This window comes from Dipodomys merriami, unplaced genomic scaffold (genome assembly GCF_024711535.1).
Source record: "Dipodomys merriami isolate MVZ:Mamm:240054 unplaced genomic scaffold, mDipMer1.0.p SCAF_202, whole genome shotgun sequence".
Lineage (NCBI taxonomy): Eukaryota > Metazoa > Chordata > Mammalia > Rodentia > Heteromyidae > Dipodomys > Dipodomys merriami.
Genome location: NW_027203405.1, coordinates 1,307,221 through 1,324,247, shown reverse-complemented (window position 1 = coordinate 1,324,247; position 17,027 = coordinate 1,307,221). Strand labels below are relative to the sequence as shown.

Below are 17,027 nucleotides of genomic sequence, written 5' to 3'. Positions count from 1 at the left end.
GTGTGAGCCTCGAGAGCCAATGAACAGTCCGGAAGGGAGTTCCAGACAATGAGCGCAGGGAAGGGGCGGGCCTTGCGTGGTGAGGCCCCGACCTACGGGTGCCGAGTGGAGCGAGGCCTGGAATGTGTCTGCTGCTGGGCGCCGCGGGCGTCGGGAAGACGCTTTTGGTGAAACGCCTGCAGAATATCCTTGAGCGCCCTGCGCGCGTGCGGGCCGACGTGCGGGCGGCCGGGCGGGGGGGGGCCTGGGCCGGCGCGGGGCTCCTCCCTCTGCTGCTCTCGGGTCCTTAACAGTCCGCACAGCTGAGCTCCCAGGGTGGCCAGGGCGACCTGGGCGAGCCTCCCCCGACGCGGCCCACGGTACACGTCCGCCCCCTCCGTGCGGGCTAAAGCGGGCACACTTGTGAGGCCTGCAGAGCGCCTCTGACCCCGCCAGGAGGAGGGAGTTGGGCCTGGCGGAGCCCCTTTCCTCTCCCAGTGGGCGTGGGCCCTGATCCCTGATCCCACCCTTTACCCTCCTGGTTGGCACCTCTTGCTGTTGGGTTTGAGATGTTGGAGAATGGGCATGGAGGATTTAGGCCATGGAGTAGTGTGCGTGCATTTATGCCTAGAATTGACATGTATGCGCGGGACAGCGCTTACATTGTCCTCCTCTGCGTCGTGGTTTTTCCCACAGGTGGGCACCGACCTTACAGACATAGTGGCCCAGAGAAGGATCACCATCCGAGAGCTCGGAGGGTGCATGAGCCCCATCTGGTCCAGTTATTATGGAACCTGCCGTTCGCTCATGGTGGGTCATCACCTTTTGAATTTCTTTTCAGGAGAGTATGTCCGTGTGGCTGAGCTGTCAGGTCCAGATCCTACTTTGTGTAGAGTAGGGCTTGGGGTTCTGCTATCAGGGAAGTGGGACTGAGGCTACACTTGCTTCAGTCGAATGAGCTGACATTAGAGTTCCCCTGCTTTGGTCCCTAGGTTTGATCTACATTTAGGCTTGATTTTTACATCATTCTGGTAGAGTGAATCCTTGAAGACAGATGCCTCAACTCTGGGATGGAGAATTTATTGCTACATGGAGCATAGACTACCACGTAGGTGAAAACACGCTAGAGACACCAGGTCATCCTACAAGCTTCCCTATGCTTAAACCCAAATTTAAAAGTCATTGTGGCTAGGTGCTGTAACCCCTTGATACTCAAGATACAGATATCTGAGGATTGAGGTTCAAAGTCAGCCTTGGCAGGAATGTCCATGAGACTCATCTCCAATTAACCACCAAAAAGCCAGGAATGGAGCTGTGGCTCAAGTGGTAGAGCACTAGCCTTGAGCAAAAAGCTCAGGGACAGCGCCCAGGCCATGAGGTCAAGCCCGAGGACTAGCACAAAAAAAAAAGGCAGCAGCAGCTGGGCACCAGTGGTTCACACCTGTCTACTCAGGAGGCTGACATCTGAAGATTGCAGTTGGGGGACAGCCTGGGAAGAAAATTTTGTGAGATTTATCACCAATAAATTACCAAAAAAGTAGTAGAACTGTGGCTCAAGTGGTATAGTACCAACCTTGAGAAAAGAAGCTCAGGGACAGTGGCCAGGCCCTGAGTGGTTTTAAGCACCAAGACTGGCAATATAAATAAAAATTTGGGGGGGTGGGGGAAGGCTGGGAAGGGATGTGAAGGGTAAACAAAGGAGGAGGCTGCAATGCTTGATAAGAAATGTACTCATCTTGCCCATGTAATTGTAACCCCTCTGTACAGTATGTTCACAAAAAATTAAAATTAAATTAAAAAAATAAAAATTTAAAATTTAAAAAAAATCTTTAAAAAAACAATTAGCTGGACACCAGTGCCACAGCTATAATTCTAACTACTCAGGAGGGTGAGATCTGAGGATAATGGTTCGAACCCAGCTCAGGCAGGAAAGTCTGTGAGACTTTTTTTTTTTTTTTTGATTGGTCATGGGGCTTGAACTGTGGGCGTGGGCACTGTCCCTGCACTCTTCAGCTCAAGGCCAGCGCTCTACTACTTGAGCTACAGCACCACTTTTGGTTTTCTGGTGGTTTATTGGAGATAAGAGTTTCACAGATTTTCCTGCCCTGGCTGGCTTTGAACTGAGATCCTCAGATCTCAGCCTCCTGAGTAGCTAGGATTACAGGCGTGAGCCATTGGTGCCGGGCTAGCAGGAAGTTGTTAACATGTTGTTTTCTTCTCCAGTTCATGATTGATGCTTCTAATCCCACTCAGCTCTCTGCATCCTGTATGCATCTCTTGGGTCTCCTTTCTGCAGAACAACTTTCAGAAGTGTCAGTCCTGATACTCTTCAATAAAATGTATGGCTCTGTGAACTGGGAGGTAACATGAGGGGTGGGGAATGTCCTTGTAGCCAAGTGCAGGGCTCATTCGGGTGGAGGTGCAGCTGGGGGCTGGGCGAGTTGGTGGCAGCCACTCCTCTGATGGAGCACTTCCTTACAGTGACCAACCTTGTTACATGTCCCTGGAGGAAATTAAGTCATTGATCAGGCTCCCAGACATCATTGCTTGTGCCAAGCAGAACATCACCACGGTAGAAATCAGTGCCAAGAAAGGCACTGGCTTGACTGGCGTGCTGCACTGGCTCCAGGAGCAGCAGAGAACCAGCGGTTGACTGCAAGTTGGAAAAGTCTGGCTGGCTCATCTGCTCACCAGAAGGCAGAGGGTGCATTAATGACTACAGTGTTCTAGCATAGTCCTAGAGAGCAGGGATCTGTGAGGAGATGCAGTTCTGGGTAAAGAGAATCACTTGGGGTACAGTTCCAGACATCTGAAGAAGACTGTACTCAGGACTGGCAAAGGAGGACTGGCCTGTAAGTGGCATCCAAGGATGATGCCCCTGGGACTTGTTTCCCTGTCCCCAGGATCCCACTGGACTTGCACCAAGGTGTTCGAATTACAGTGCCACTACAGAGACCTTGTGTCCTGTCAGTAATACAAGCGGCAATCTGTGTCCATTTCTGATACCCTGACTGCCCCAATCCTCCTCTTCCCAATCAACAAGGGGGTGGGCACAGTGTGAGGGTAAGAACTAAGCCTCAAGTTAGCACTAAGGGCCTGGTAGGGCACAAGGCCCTACCCACTATTAGGGAGGAGGCTGGGGTGGGAGGGTCACCTGCGCCCAGGAATTGGAAAATAACATGGGCAAAACAGGTAGACCTTTTTGAAATTAAAACTGAAAAGTGAACACTAAGCTTGGTGTTTTCCTTGGTTTATTTGTTCAGTGAGCACATGCTGCCGTGCCGCAGTCCCTGAGTGGTGAGACTCCGATGAGGCTGGGGTGGTGGTGGCCTCTCCCCAGTGTTCTGGTCTGCCTGGGCCAGTCATCGCTCCTGAGGCAGCTAGAGAGGCTCACTGCGGATCCCTACACCAGTGAGTTCACAGCCCTTAAATTGCCAACTGCGTTGGGGGAGGCGGGAGTTAAGACCTCAGAAATGAGCTGAGTGCCCGCGACTCCGCAGTCTTTTTTTTTGGTCGGTCATGGGGCTTGAACTTTGGCTTAGGCGCTGTCCCTCACTCTTCAGCTCAAGGGGAGCACTCTACCACTTGAGCCACAGTGCCACGTTGGGTTTTCTAGTGGCTTATTGGAGATAAGAGTCTCACAGAGTTTCCTGCCTGGGCTGGCTTTGAACCTTGATCCTCAGATCTCAGCCTCCTGAGTAGCTAAGATTACAGGCATGAGCCACTGGTGCCCGGCTTTTTTTTTTTTTTTTGTCAGTCATGGAGCTTGAATTCTGGGCCTGGGTGATGTCCCTGAGCTCGCCACTTCTGGTTTTCTAGTAATTAATTGGAGATGGTCTCATAGACTTTCCTGCCCGGGCTGGCTTTGAACCATGCTCCTCAGACCTCAGCTTCCTGTGCAGTGGTGCACTTTCTCACCCTTTCCCCCTTGAGTTCTATACCCTCTCCCCACACCCTTCCAAAGATATACTCTCAAATATACCATATATAATGTAAAGAAGACAGAATCATCAAAAACTAAAAAAAGGGCTGGGAAGGTGGCTCAGTGGTAGAGCGCTTGCCTTGTATGCATGAGGCCCTGGGTTCGATTCCTCAGCACCACATAAGCAAAAAAAAAAAAACAGGAAGTGGCGCTGTGGCTCAAGTGGTAGAGTGCTCACCTTGAGCTGAAAAGCTGAGGGACAGCGCCCAGGCCCAGAGTTCAGGCCCCAGGACCGGACCCCCCCTCCACCAATCCCACCCCCCTCCGCTCCACACACACAAAGAAGCCTTGTGCTGGTGGCTCACGCCTGTAATCCTAGCTACTCAGGAGACTGAGCTCTGAGGATCACAGTTCAAACCCAGCCCGGACAGTAAAAGTCCGTGAGACTTATCTCCAATTAACCACTCAGAAAACCAGAAGTGGTGCAATGGCTCATGGTAGAGGGCTAGCCTTGAGCTGAAGAGCTGAGGGACAGCGCCCAAGCCCAGAGTTCAAGCCCCACGACCGACCAAAAAAAAAGAAAAAGGGGGAAAAGCTTTTGTGCTTGAAGCCAGTCTCTACCATTTGAGCCGCAGCGCCACTTCTGGTTTTCTGGGCATTAATTGGAGGGAATTCTCACACTTTCCTGCCTGGACTGGCTTTGACCCGAGCTCAGCCTCCTGAGTAGCTAGGATTACAGTATGACCCACAGGCGCCCAGCTAAAGCCACAGCTGGTAAGCATTGTGAGAACACTGGTCTCCTGAGGTCCTGAGGCCGATGCCACACACATCTTGCAAACACCAGCAGAAGGCTCCATCGGGCAGGTGTGGCCCATGGCAAGGCCTCTGCCCCAGCTTTTGAGCCCATTGCTCTAGGGGAGGTCCTGGGTCCAGGTGTCAGAGTGGTTCCCATTCCCACAGGGCCAAGGGCACCTCTGTGGGTCTCCCCAGCAGTCTGGAGCTTTCCTCAACCCACCGGGTGCTTGGAGGGTAGTTTGGGGAAAGTCTCAGTTTACAAGGCGGGTGTGGCAAGGGCTGGGTATTGGGTGAAAGAGGTCTGCCAGGAGCCATTCGGCTTCTCTTCCTTTGCACAGAGAGAAGGCAGGTCTAGAAGGTCCTTTCTGCCAGAGAGTGAGGTTATGTGCCCACCCATCCTAGAAATAATGAGCAATTAGGAAGAGGAGTCTGGGAGTTTCCAGAGCTGCTAGGATCCCCTAAGCTGTGCTTCCTCTGGGAGTGGAGCAACCCTTCTGGGTGATACTTTACCCAGCCCCAGGTTTTGTCTTCCCTGCGCCTGGCTGAGGCCAGGGTGCGTCGCTGGGTGTCTTGGGAGGAAGGAGGGCACATTGCGTGGAGGGGCCAGCAGAGAGCAGCAGGCCCCAGCTAGCTCTGACCAGGCTTCACAGGCTGCATTCCCACCCCACCAAATGCTGGAGAGTGGCGCTGCCACAACAGTGGAGAGCTGGAAATGCTAGTGAGGATTAGGAGTGGGGCAAAGAACTATGGCACTGTAGGTAGGAGCGCAAACGAGGGCAGCCACTCTGGAAGGTGGTCTGGAGATTCCTTAAATGACTAGACATAGGCTGGGAGTGGGGCTTGGCTGTAGAGAGCTTGCCTACCATGCATGAAGCCCTGGGTTCCATTCCGCAGAACCACATACACAGAAAAAGCCGGAAGTGGTGCTGTGGCTCAAGTGGTAGAGTGCTAGCCTTTAGCAAAAGAAGCTCAAGGACAGTCCTCAGGCCCTGAGTCCTAACTCCAGGACTGGTTAAAAAAAAAAATACAGGCCAGATGCTGGAGGCTCAGGCCTGTAATCCTAGCTACTCAGGGGGCTGAGATCTGAGGACAGATGTTTTGAAACCAGCTAGGGCAGGAAAGTCCATGAAACTATCTCCAATTCATCATAGAAAATGCAGGAATGGAGCTGTAGCTCAAGTGGTAGAGCACTAACCTTGAGCAAAAGGAGCTCAGGGACAGTGCCCAGGCCTAGAGTTCAAACCCCAGGAGTGACAAAAAACAAAACACTTAACAATAGGACTTCTCTGTGATCCACTGATACCACTTTTGGGCATCTAACCAGATTACAAACCAGGATATAGTAAAGATACTTGCACACCCATTTATATTGCTGCACTGTTCAAAATAGCCACGCAATGAAAGCATCCAAGATGCCCTACAATGGATGGCTTAAGGAAATGTGGTACATGTATACAATGTCATTTGCAGGGAAATGGATGGACCTAAAAAAATTATGCTCAGGAAGTGGCGCTGTAGCTCAAGTGGTAGAGCGCTCGCCTTGAGCTGAAGAGCTGAGGGACAACGCCAAGGCCCAGAGTTCAAGCCCCACGACCGACAAAAAAAAAAAAAAAAAAATGCTCAGTGAAGTAAGTCTTGCCCAAGGGGAAACAACATCACCCATAAGTGAAAACTGTATCTAGAATACAAACATGCAAGTTAACACATACAGGGTCTAAGCATATACATAGTGAAGGATGGTGTACTTGGAGAAGTTCATTGGTGTAACTATGAACACCAAACCATTTGACAAAACAAATACCAGGAAGCTGAAACATGCTATGTGGGAGGAAGCGGGGAGGAAGTATGAACAAATGCAGTCATTATATTCAATGTACACCTTGTAAAAACTGAACTTCAGCCAGGCACCGGTGGCTCACACCTGTCATCCCAGCTACTCAGGAGGCTGAGATCTTAGGATCACAGTTAAAAGCCAGCCCAGGCAGGAAAGTCCATGAGACTCTTATCTCCAATAAACCACTAGGAAACTGGAAGTGGTGCTGTGGCTCAAGGGGTAGATGCCTCGCCTTGAGATGAAGAGCTGAGGGACAGCGCCCAGGCCCGGAGTTCAAGCCCCATGACTGACCAAAAAAAAAAAAAAAAAATTGAACTTCATAATGTGAGGGTAAGGATGGAATGAGGAAAGCTGGAGGAAAACAATGGAAGAAGTGACACTGATCAAGAAGCATTTGTGCTTGACTGTGACTCAGTGGTAGAGTGCTTGCCTAGCATGCATGAAGCCCTGGGTTCCATTCCTCAGCATCACATACACAGAAAAAGCTGGAAGTGGTGCTCTGGTTCAAGTGGTAGAGTGCTAACTTTAAGCAAAAAAAGCTCAGAGACAGTGCCCAGGCCCTGAGTTCAAGCTCTAGGACTGGAGGGCAAAAGTGCATTCATTGTACTCATACCTGACTTCTGGGATTGAAACCCCTTTGATTCTTTTTTTTTTTTTTTTTGGGTCCGGTCGTGGGGCCTGGACTCTGGGCTTGGGCGCTGTCCCTCAGCTCTTCAGCTCAAGGCTAGCGCTCTACCACTTGAGCCACAGCGTCTTATATGGTGCTGCGGAATCGAACCCAGGGCCTCAGGCATGCAAGGCAAGCACTCTACCACTGAGCCACCTTCTCAGCCCTTGAAACCCCTTTGTAAACGTTTTTTCTTTTTTTTTTGTCAGTCATGGGGCCTGAACTCTGGGCCTGGGCACTGTCACTCAGTTCTTTAACTCAAGGTAAGCACTCTACCACTTGAGCCACAGCACCACTTATGGCTTTTTCTGCTTATGTGGTGCTGAGGAATTGAACCAGGGCCTCATGTATGCAAGGAGAGCACTGTATCACTGAGCCACCTTCCCAGCCTCTGTACAACTTCTTAGTAAAGATAAAAATTATTGCTGGGTGCCAGTGGCTCATGCCTGTCACCTTAGCTGCTAAGGAGGCTGAGGTTGGAAGAGAGCCCAGGCAGAAAAATCCCCATGAGACTCTTATCTCCAATTAACTACTCAAAAATCCAAAGTAGCTCAGAGTGGTACAACATTATTAGTATTATTAGCCTTGAGCAAAAGAGCTCTGGGACAGCTACCAGGTCTTGAGTCCAAGCCCAATGACTGGCTAAAAAAAGAAAAACAACTGACATCTAAACTCCAACACCCAGCCGGCCACTGAGGTGGTCTTGCCATCCGCCTTGGATTGCCCCCATTGCCTCGGAAAAGAGAACAGCAGCAGAACTCTGGCCCTGGCTCTACAGTGTCCCGTGCAAACAGGAAATGCAGTGCAGTATGATTTGCATGTGTTTGACCTACCTGGGACACTCACTCATCCCTGGTCAGACTGATGTGGACTGGGATCATGTGGTTCAGAGACTGACTTCAAACACAGCAAAAATCAAGTAAGAAAAACTTCATTCTGAAAATACAAACGTGGGCAAGGGCAGTAAGAGATGACACCCAGCTTGAGAACTTCACACATGCTCCAGTACCGATGGAACTGTCTGAGCTCCAGGGGACCGTGTTGGCAGGCAGATGCTGGGAGGGCGGGCACACTTCCGCGGTGGCGGCAGCATTGGCTGTTGTTCTTGATGGCCAAGCTGGAGTGGTTTTGTGCTGGAACTGGGGCTCAAACACTGGCTAGGGCTGGCATCCTACTTCTTGAGCCTCACTTCCACTTCTGGCTTTTTGCTGGTTAACTGAGGGTAGAGTATCCAGGCTTTGTCTACCCAGCCTGGATTCAAACCCAACCCAGCTGCAGACTCCTAAGTAGCTAGGATAATAGAGATGAGCCACTAGTGCCCAGCTCCAACTTGCAACGTTTGAGTCTCACCTCTGTTCTCATCTGGAGCTGACAGCCACATGCTCCCTCCTTTGGCAGCGGTGGGAAACTCACCCCAAAAGCTCTGTTTCTGGGTAGCGGTCTCAGTATAGATTCTGTCTCCTGAGAGTTCTACTCTGCTTCCTGGAGAGCTGCTACGTGACACACAGCCCTGCTCCGATCTTCCTGGTGTTAGGACTGTCTATCCAAGCTAGACTTGTCCTAGTGCTCCCGTCTCTGCGGGGACACTAACAAGCAGGCTGGGTCCTGGCCCTCGCAGGTCATCTAGGGGCTGTCTGCCAGCCCTGTTCCAGAGCCAGCCTGCTCTGCCTGGCCTCTGAGTTGTTTCTTAGACATAAGGCTGTCCTATAGTATGTTTTAATGATTAACTGTTTAGCCAGGCGCTGGTGGCTCACGCCTGTAATCCTAGCTACTCAGGAGGCTGAGATCTGAGGATCGCGGTTCAAAGCCAGACCGGGCAGGAGAGACCGTGAGACTCCTATCTCCAATAAACCACCAGAAAACCGGAAGTGGCGCTGTAGCTCAAGTGGTAGAGCGCTTGCCTTGAGCTGAAGAGCTGAGGGACAGCTCCCAGGCCCAGAGTTCAAGTCCCACGACCGACAAAAAAAAAAAAAAAAAAAGATTAACTGTTTACAGTCAGAGTTATGGGAATGAATCCTTCCTAAAGTGGCTCTGAGGAGGCACTTTTTGGTTGTAAAATTGATTCTAGGCTTAGGGAACAAGACACTGGTCCTATTTACTTTGTCTTATTCAGGTGTTGGCCCTGATCTATGGTGCACTTGCCTATACAAGATAGAAGATCTGCCTACAGCCACTCCTGATAGTCCTAGGAGATAAAAGGAAGAAAAGACTTGGAGTCTCTCCTGCACTGAGAACTGGAGTGCGGGTCTCTGTCCAGCAGCTCCCAGGCAGCCTTCATGTCTGTCTAGCACAGGTAGTTTCCGGCTGTCTCCAGCAAGTACTGCCAGGTGGCTGGGCAGGTGGCCCTGCGGCTACCACTGCTGCTGTCGCCGCTGCTGCTGCAACTTCTTCAGGGCTCTGTATGCCTTCACAGCCCGCTCTCTTTCCTGCCCCAGGATCCGCTGCCTGGCCAGGGAGGTAGTCAGAGGCTGTGACACATCAGGGCTCAGAATCTTCTTCAACACCAGTGCCTTCTTCCCAGGCTGAGGAAGAAGAGAAAGTCAGGATGCAGGCTAAGGGACAAGGGAAATAGCAAAGGGCTCAACTGGTAACTGGTCCGAGAGGTCAAAGCCAGAGACAAAGTCCCAGGTCAGACCCCACAGTGGACAGCACAATGTGCCTTGGCTGTTGGTCCTTCAGAGCACCAGGGGGCAGACGCAGTAACTCCTCCCACCCCCATCCCACCCATGGCATCCCTACATACCTGGTCTCTGCTGAAGCTCTTCCTGGGCTGGGCAGTCAGCTCTGGGGGCTGCAGAGCCACCTCTCCAAACTTCACAGTGTCTGGAGAGGCAGAGCAGACAGAGGCCTGGTGCTGATACAAACCATTTTGTTGGTATGCCTCGAGCCCTTCTTGCCTACCTTCCTCCCCCAAGGATTAAGACACACACATGCTAACTCATCTGTTGCCCCCCCCACTCATCTGTTGCCCCCCCCACTGGTTGTTGCAGAGAGAGAGAGAGAGAGAGAGAGAGAGAGAGAGAGAGAGAGAGAGAGAGAAAGAGAGAGAGAGAGTGCACGTGTGTGTGTGTGTTTTAGGGGAGGATCATGGGTCCTCCCAGGGGTCTGATGGAAAGCAGGACCATGGCTGCGGTGCTTGGCTTTCAGGAGAGCTACCTTGCAGCAATTCCTGCTCCAGCATTTCCACAGCCTTTGCCTCCTTTTTCTGCCGGGCTTTATCTAGTCGCCGCCTCTGGAACCTGGGAAGAAAGCACATTATCCAGATTTCCAAGCTCTCACTCTGCCGAGGAGGAAGCACAAGTCAGCCCAGCCTCCAGGGCAGAGCAGTGAGCCCTCGACCCTTACCACCAACTCCACAGCTGTCAGGGTCCCCGAGGGCCGCTTTCCAGGGAACATCTGACAACGCCTGCAGACATCTGAGTTGTGACACGGGGGTGAGGGATACTCAGCACCCTACCACGCACTGCAGAGAACACTATCACCTTGAGTCCGGCCTGCTGCTGTGCCAAAATGCCCTCACAAAACACCACCTGCGTGATACATGAGGTGGCACTTACTACGCTTGCAACAGTTGGGGAGGCCGCGGTACCATGGTTAGGTTTTTTATAACGTAATTTTCTTTTGCTAATGTGACTACTATTACTAGAATGCAGAGAAAGAAAAGTAAGATAGCTTCTGAGAATCAAACAAGTGTTTGTATGCTTCTTGAACCAGCAAAGCGGAACAGTGGTGTTAGTTTTTTCTTAACTTTGGTGAAAGCCTAGATTGATTCATCTGGATTAACATATCTTAAAAAGTTTTGCTGGCTGGGAAGGTGGCTCAGTGGTAGAGTGCTTACCTTGCATGCATGAGGCCCTGGGTTCGATTCCTCAGCACCACATAAGCAGAAAAAAGCTGGAAGTGGTGCTATCACTCAAGTGGTAGAGCACTAGCCTTGAGCTGAAGAGCTGATGGACAGCACCCAGGCCCAGAGTTCAACCCCCACAACGGACAAAAAAAAAAGTTTTGATCCATCTAGGAAGGTGGCTCAGTGGTACAGTGCTTGCTTTGCATGCATGAGGCCCTGGGTTCCACTCCTCAGCACCACATAAGCAGAAAAAGCTGGAAGTGGCACTGTGGCTCAAGTGGTAGAACGCTAGCCTTGAGCTGAAGAGCTGAGGGACAGTGCCCAGACCGAATTCAGGCCCCGTGACCAAAAAAAAAGTTTTGCTTGGGGTGGTAGGAATGTGGCTTAGTGGTAGCATGGTTGCCTAGCAGGCAAGAAGCCCTGGTTTCAATTTCTCAATACCACAGACACAGAAAAGGCCAGAAGTAGCACAGAGGTTCAAGTTGTGAAGTGCAAGCTCACGGACAGCTTAGGCCTTGAGTTCAAGCCCCAGGTCTGGCAAAAAAAAAAAAAAAAAAAAGTGTTTTGCTTGTGGTTCACACAGCTCATTAAGTCCTGCTTGTCGAAGTCATTTCCCTGCCTGCCTGTAGGCCAGTGGTAGTCTAAGGCAAGTGGAAGGTGAGGAGAGAAATCCAGTGGGTGGCTACCGATCGACTGCCGTCATTAAGGGCTGTACAGGAGCATACTGGAACCTCACAACAGTGCCATCACTGCTATTGATGCCAGTCACAGAACTTGCACAATCACAGATAAAGATTCTCATATCTTTTTTTTTTTCCCCTGGGGGAGGGGGGCTTTGTAGTAGGGCTTGTCTGGGCCTGGGCGCTGCCCCTCAGCTCTTCAGCTCAAGGCACTCTACCACTTGAGCCACAGCGCCACTTCGGGCCTTTTCTGTTTATATGGTGCTGAGGAATTGAAACCAGGGCCTCATGCATGCAAGGCAAGCGCTCTACCACTGAGCCACCTTCCCAGCCCAACACCTGGCTTTTTAACTGTTTTTCTTCTTTCCCACTTTCCTACAGTAGCTGGCCCAAAGGTGGACAACTGACTCTTGTATCTCTACTTTTCAAGAAAAGGGGAAATTTAAAGCAAGATGTTTGAAGCACCCAGTCTCTTCCCTGCACCTTGAAAAATGCTGTCGTGATCAAGACTAACTCCTTTTTGTTTTTGTCGTCAGTCGTGGGGCTTGAACTCTGAGCCTGGGCGCTGTCCCTCAGCTCTTCAGCTCTAGGCGAGCACTCTACCGCTTGAGCCACAGCGCCACTTCTGGTTTTCTAGGGTTTATTGGAGATAAGAGTCTCACAGACTTTCCTGTCCAAGCTGGCTTTGAACTGCGATCCTCAGATCTCAGCCTCCTGAGTAGCTAGGATTACAGACGTGAGCCACCGGTGCCCGGCTAAGACTAACTTCTTACTATGGTTTTTCTGAATCATGGCGTGGTGCCCACTGTGGACCAGGACAACAAAATGTTGCCTGCTGTGTCCTGTCATCATAGGACACAATTATTGGAACCCACAGCCCTGCCTCCTTGGGGATCCGGTTGTAACTCACGCTTTTTTCCGCTCAGACTTCTCCTTCTTTGGAGCTGCCTTCTCCTCTGGCTGCCGGTCAGCCTGATTCTTGCTAAGGAACAGTACATGCTGCGTCTCCTGTTCCATGCGCTGGATGTAGGCCCCGTCAGATTCCCCCTTCATCTGCTTGAACTTGGGGACAATGATGTCAGGTTCTGTTCCCTTCGCTTCCATCTCCAATGTGTTCTTGAAGACCACCTGGGCTGAGGATTAAGAGCAACTATAGATGTGGCATAGCACAAGGGTCAGGAGAAAGTGGATAATGACAAGACATTTCCTTCCCAGGACTACAGTCAGGGAAGACCAGACTCAAGCAGAAGTAAAGAAAGTGGATCTAAAATGCCTAGCAGATTCCACTCAGGAGGTTGAGATGTAAGGATTGTGGTTCAAAGCCAGCCTGGGCAGGAAAGTCCATGAGACTCTAATTTCCAATAAACCACCAGAAAACCAGAAGTGGCCCTGTGGCTCAAGTGGTAGAACACTCACCTTGAGCTGAAGAGCTCAGAGACAGGGCCCAGGCCCACAGTTCAAGCCCCACAAATGACTAAAATAAATAAAATAAAATCCCCAGCACATAGAACCCTGGGGCGTGACTCCACAGACTTTGGTTTCCTCTCAAAGATCTCTACCAGCCAGGTGCCAGTGACTCACACCTATAATTGTAGTTTTATTTGTTTTTTATCAGTCATGGGGGCTGAACTCTGGGCTTGGGCACTGTCCCTCAGCTCTTCAGCTCAAGGCTAGCATTCTACCACTTGAGCCACAGCACCACTTCCAGCTTTTTCTGCATATGTGGTGCTGAGGAATCGAACCCAGGGCCTCAGGCATGCAAGGCAAGCGCTCTACCACTGAGCCACCTTCCTAGATGGAGCAAAACTTTTTTGTCCATTGTGGGGTCTGAACTTTGGGCCTGGGTGCTGTCCCTCAGCTCTTCAGTTCAAGGCTAGTGCTCTACCACTTGAGCGACAGCACCACTTCTGGCTTTTTTCTGCCTGTGTGGTGCTGAGGAATCGAACCCAGGGCCTCAGGCATGCAAGGCAAGCACTCTACCACTGAGCCACCTTCCCAGCCCCGTAATTCTAGTTTCTCAAGTGGCTGAGATCTGGATGAGTATAGTTCAAGTCCAGTCTGGGTGGAAGCCTGAGAAATTCCATCTATAAAATAATCAGTGTAACCTGGTGCCAGTGGCTCATGCCTATAATCTTAGCTACATGTATTCAGGAGGCTCCGATTTTAGGATTGCAATTCAAAGCTAGCCCAGATAGGAAAGTCCATGAACCTCATGTCCAATTAACCACCAGAAAACTGAAAATGGCTCTGTGGCTCAAGATGGTAGAGTACTAGCCTTGAGTGAAAAAACTTAGGAACAGCACCCAGGTCCTGAGTTCAAGCCCCAGGACCAGCAAAAAATAGATAAATAAAGAAAGTCTCTGAATTATTTTTCTTTTGCTCCTTCAGACTTTACTGCACAGGTTTTGAAGCAATCCCATAAGTTAAGCACAGGGGCAAAGATATACCTATAACACTGTTGTAAATGAGAATACAAACAATGCACAAGGCAAGACAGTTTCTGAAGTATTTCAATGTTTTTAAGTAAATATTTAAATAATATTCACATGTATTGAATTTCTGGAAGGTTACACAGAAAACTGAGAGTGATTTCAGGAAGAGAGACCAGAGTTCAAATATAGTCTCATACTTCATTTGTCTCAGAGCTGTCTGATTTCACCACATATTTACATTCCCATTCCCATATGTACAGTGGTAAGGACTAAACCCAGGACCTTGTGCATACTAAGTGCTTTAGTACTGAGCCACATGCCCAACCACTGAAACTTATACTTTTAAAAAATCTAATCTAACAAGAAGTGTCAATTCAATGCTGTACTGCCAAAATGTACCATTCTCACTGGGCTGGGCACTGGTGGCTCACGTCTGTAATCCCAGATACTCAGGAGGATGAGTTCTGAGGATGGCAGTTTGAAGCCAACCAGGGAAGGAAAGTCTTGAGAGTCTCATCTCTGAAAAGTACAGAAGACACTGTACAAAAAGACCTGACTTCTGTAGTTGTGATCCCTTTGTATGTTACCTGGTCTATGATAACAGTAACATTAAAAAGTAAAAATAAAAAGCCTGAAACGGAGCTGTGGCTCAAGCGGTAGAGCTCGAACCTTAGGTGGAAAAGCTCAGAGACAGTGCCAGGCCGAGTGCAAGCCAGGACTGGTAAAAACAAAAGTTTCACTTTGTGCCGGGCGCTGGTGGCTCACGCCTGTAATCCTAGCTACTCAGGAGGCTGAGATCTGAGGATCGCGGTTCAAAGCCAGACCGGGCAGGAGAGACCGTGAGACTCCTATCTCCAATAAACCACCAGAAAACCGGAAGTGGCGCTGTAGCTCAAGTGGTAGAGCGCTCGCCTTGAGCTGAAGAGCTGAGGGACAGCGCCCAGGCCCAGAGTTCAAGCCCCACGGCCGACAAAAAAAAAAAAAAAAAAAAAAAAAAAAAAGTTTCACTTTGTGGTTGTAGCCGTCCGAGGTGTCACACTCGCAGCAGGGACCCGCACCTACCCTCCTTCTTCCTCTTCTTGTTACTGAGCGGGTTCTTCATCTCCTGGCGGCTCCTCATGATCTCTCGGAGGCGGAAAGGGATCTCCTGGTCATCCAGGTTCTTGGGCTTGCAGTTCACTTTCTTCTGCTCCTGCCTGTAACGGAGAGCCCGGGGGGGGGGGGGGGGGGACCGTCTCAAGTAAAGCCCAAGCAGCACCGGGAGGGAGTCTGGGCCTGGAGAAGGCAGCGGGGGCCACGGGGCGGGGCGGCAGCGGGGCCTCCGCGGCCTTCCGGCCACGCCAGGGGGCCGGCGCCCCGGGAGCCCGGGAGCCCGGGCGCGGGCGGGCGCCTCGGCCCACCCGACGGGTCCCGGGGAGCGGGGCCGCGACGCCCCCGGGGTTCGTCCCCCCCGGGGCCCTCCCTCGGGAACCGCACCCACCGGCGCTGTCCCGGCGGCGGCGCGCGCGGCTGCTCCCGCCGCTCCCGCCGCGCCCGGGGCTGTCTCGGATTCCCCGACGCCGCCAGCCGCGCGGGGCCCGCAGCCCGGCGCCCGGCGGCAGCCATCCTCACGCCGGGCACTTCCCCACAGAAGCCGCTTCCGCCCTGCGACAAGATCCCGCCCCCACGAGGGAGACTTCCGGTTCCTGCGGCGTACGCCCTCCCCCACGACTGACTTCCGGTTCCGGTCCCGTCCCAGGCACTCTGTGCCGTGGAACGCGGCGGCCCGCTGGCTTCGTGCGGGCGCCCTGCGGGGCCAGGGCCGGGTTGCCGTCGGTGATGTGGCTGCGGGGCGTGGGCCCGCGAGGCCGGGCCGTGGGCGCCGTCCTCCGCGACTCGGCAAGTACCGGCGGGCGGGTGGGTGAGAGCCCGCCGCGCCTGCGCCCATGCCCGCGCCCATGCCCATGCCAGCGCCCGCGCCCATGCCAGCGCCCATGCCCGCGCCCATGCCCGCGCCCATGCCCATGCCAGCGCCCGCGCCCATGCCAGCGCCCATGCCCGCGCCCATGCCCATGCCAGCGCCCGCGCCCATGCCAGCGCCCATGCCAGCGCCCATGCCCGCGCCCATGCCCATGCCCGCGCCCATGCCAGCGCCCATGCCCAGGCCCGCACCCACGCGTACCCACCCAGCCCTCCAGGCCTGGCGCTTGGCGTGAGGAGCCCCGCACGAGTCGGCAAACGAGCGAGGGCCAACGAGAGGCGCCCCGGGGTGGGAAAGACATGGCCCTGGGGCCAGGGCCAGTTGTGCAGGGAGCGGCCAGTGTAGCCAGGCCCGCACCCCGGCCCGTCCTTCAACAGCCGGGCACCTAGTAAACCCTGTGACCTGGGGGCCGGCCCCGTCCCCTTGCTGGAGCACACACCCCACATGTGGCTCTGAACTCAGCAATCCTCACAAATCATACTTTGTCCTCCTGTTATGTCCACTTTACAAACGGGGAAACTGAGTCTAGTGGAATGGAAGCTGAGAAAGACATGGAGCCACCTGTCCTGTGACAGGAAGGCTGAGCATCCCCTCGAGGTGGGGGCGAGGGAGGTCTTGCTGGCTTCCTGGAGAATTATGTTTTTCTCCCTCCACAGGGGGCTTGCTGGATCTCGGTCTGGGACTGCTGCTGGAGGCTTTCTGGAAAAGGCATTGTCCTTCCGAGGTGCTTGGCCAGAGTGGGAGCCAGTGATGGCCACAAAGAATTGGGGATGGACCGTGTGGAAGGGGGGTCCCGAGGAGGTGCGGACAGTGCCAGGAATCCTCCCAAGGTCTCCCCACCCAGTGGAGGTCCCTTAGGATCTTCATACCCTCTACCACCAGAGCTCAAGCCTCCTACAAACTGCTGCATG

The 17,027-nt window shown here is 52.5% G+C and overlaps 2 protein-coding genes across 3 annotated transcripts; one reads left to right on the top strand and one right to left on the bottom strand.

The window, feature by feature from the left end:
• The first annotated feature begins 49 nt into the window (after positions 1-49).
• Arl16 (ARF like GTPase 16) lies at positions 50-3,211 on the top strand. 2 transcript variants are annotated; one of them, XM_070031634.1, is made up of 5 exons: positions 50-184; positions 302-359; positions 676-789; positions 2,233-2,318; positions 2,461-3,211. In XM_070031634.1, exons 1-5 carry the CDS (start codon positions 123-125, stop codon positions 2,630-2,632), a joined length of 492 nt encoding a protein of 163 aa, XP_069887735.1. In that variant the 5' UTR covers positions 50-122; the 3' UTR covers positions 2,633-3,211. The 2 variants fall into 2 exon arrangements, with proteins under 2 accessions (XP_069887735.1, XP_069887734.1); XM_070031633.1 differs by having other exon boundaries at positions 55-184; positions 2,203-2,318.
• Positions 3,212-8,112: 4,901 nt separating this feature from the next.
• Positions 8,113-15,795, bottom strand: Ccdc137 (coiled-coil domain containing 137). Its single transcript, XM_070031629.1, has 6 exons — positions 15,637-15,795; positions 15,219-15,352; positions 12,635-12,857; positions 10,354-10,436; positions 9,941-10,020; positions 8,113-9,719 (listed from the first exon to the last, which is right to left on the bottom strand). The coding sequence occupies exons 1-6, from the start codon at positions 15,759-15,761 to the stop codon at positions 9,549-9,551; spliced, it is 816 nt and encodes a 271-aa protein (XP_069887730.1). The 5' UTR covers positions 15,762-15,795; the 3' UTR covers positions 8,113-9,548.
• Between the last annotated feature and the right edge of the window lie 1,232 nt (positions 15,796-17,027).

Bases quoted from the DNA above. Each gene is read 5' to 3' on its own strand.
- Ccdc137 (XM_070031629.1), bottom strand. From the start codon at position 15,761: ATGGCTGCCGCCGGGCGCCGGGCTGCGGGCCCCGCGCGGCTGGCGGCG. The intron at 10,437-12,634 runs GTGAGTTACAAC...CTTTCTTCCCAG, and splicing joins AAGTCTGAGCGGAAAAAAGC to GTTCCAGAGGCGGCGACTAG. The intron at 9,720-9,940 runs GTATGTAGGGAT...CTTCTTCCTCAG, and splicing joins AGAGCTTCAGCAGAGACCAG to CCTGGGAAGAAGGCACTGGT.
- Arl16 (XM_070031633.1), top strand. From the start codon at position 123: ATGTGTCTGCTGCTGGGCGCCGCGGGCGTCGGGAAGACGCTTTTGGTG. The intron at 360-675 runs GTACACGTCCGC...TTTTTCCCACAG, and splicing joins CTCCCCCGACGCGGCCCACG to GTGGGCACCGACCTTACAGA. The intron at 2,319-2,460 runs GTATGGCTCTGT...ACTTCCTTACAG, and splicing joins CTGATACTCTTCAATAAAAT to TGACCAACCTTGTTACATGT.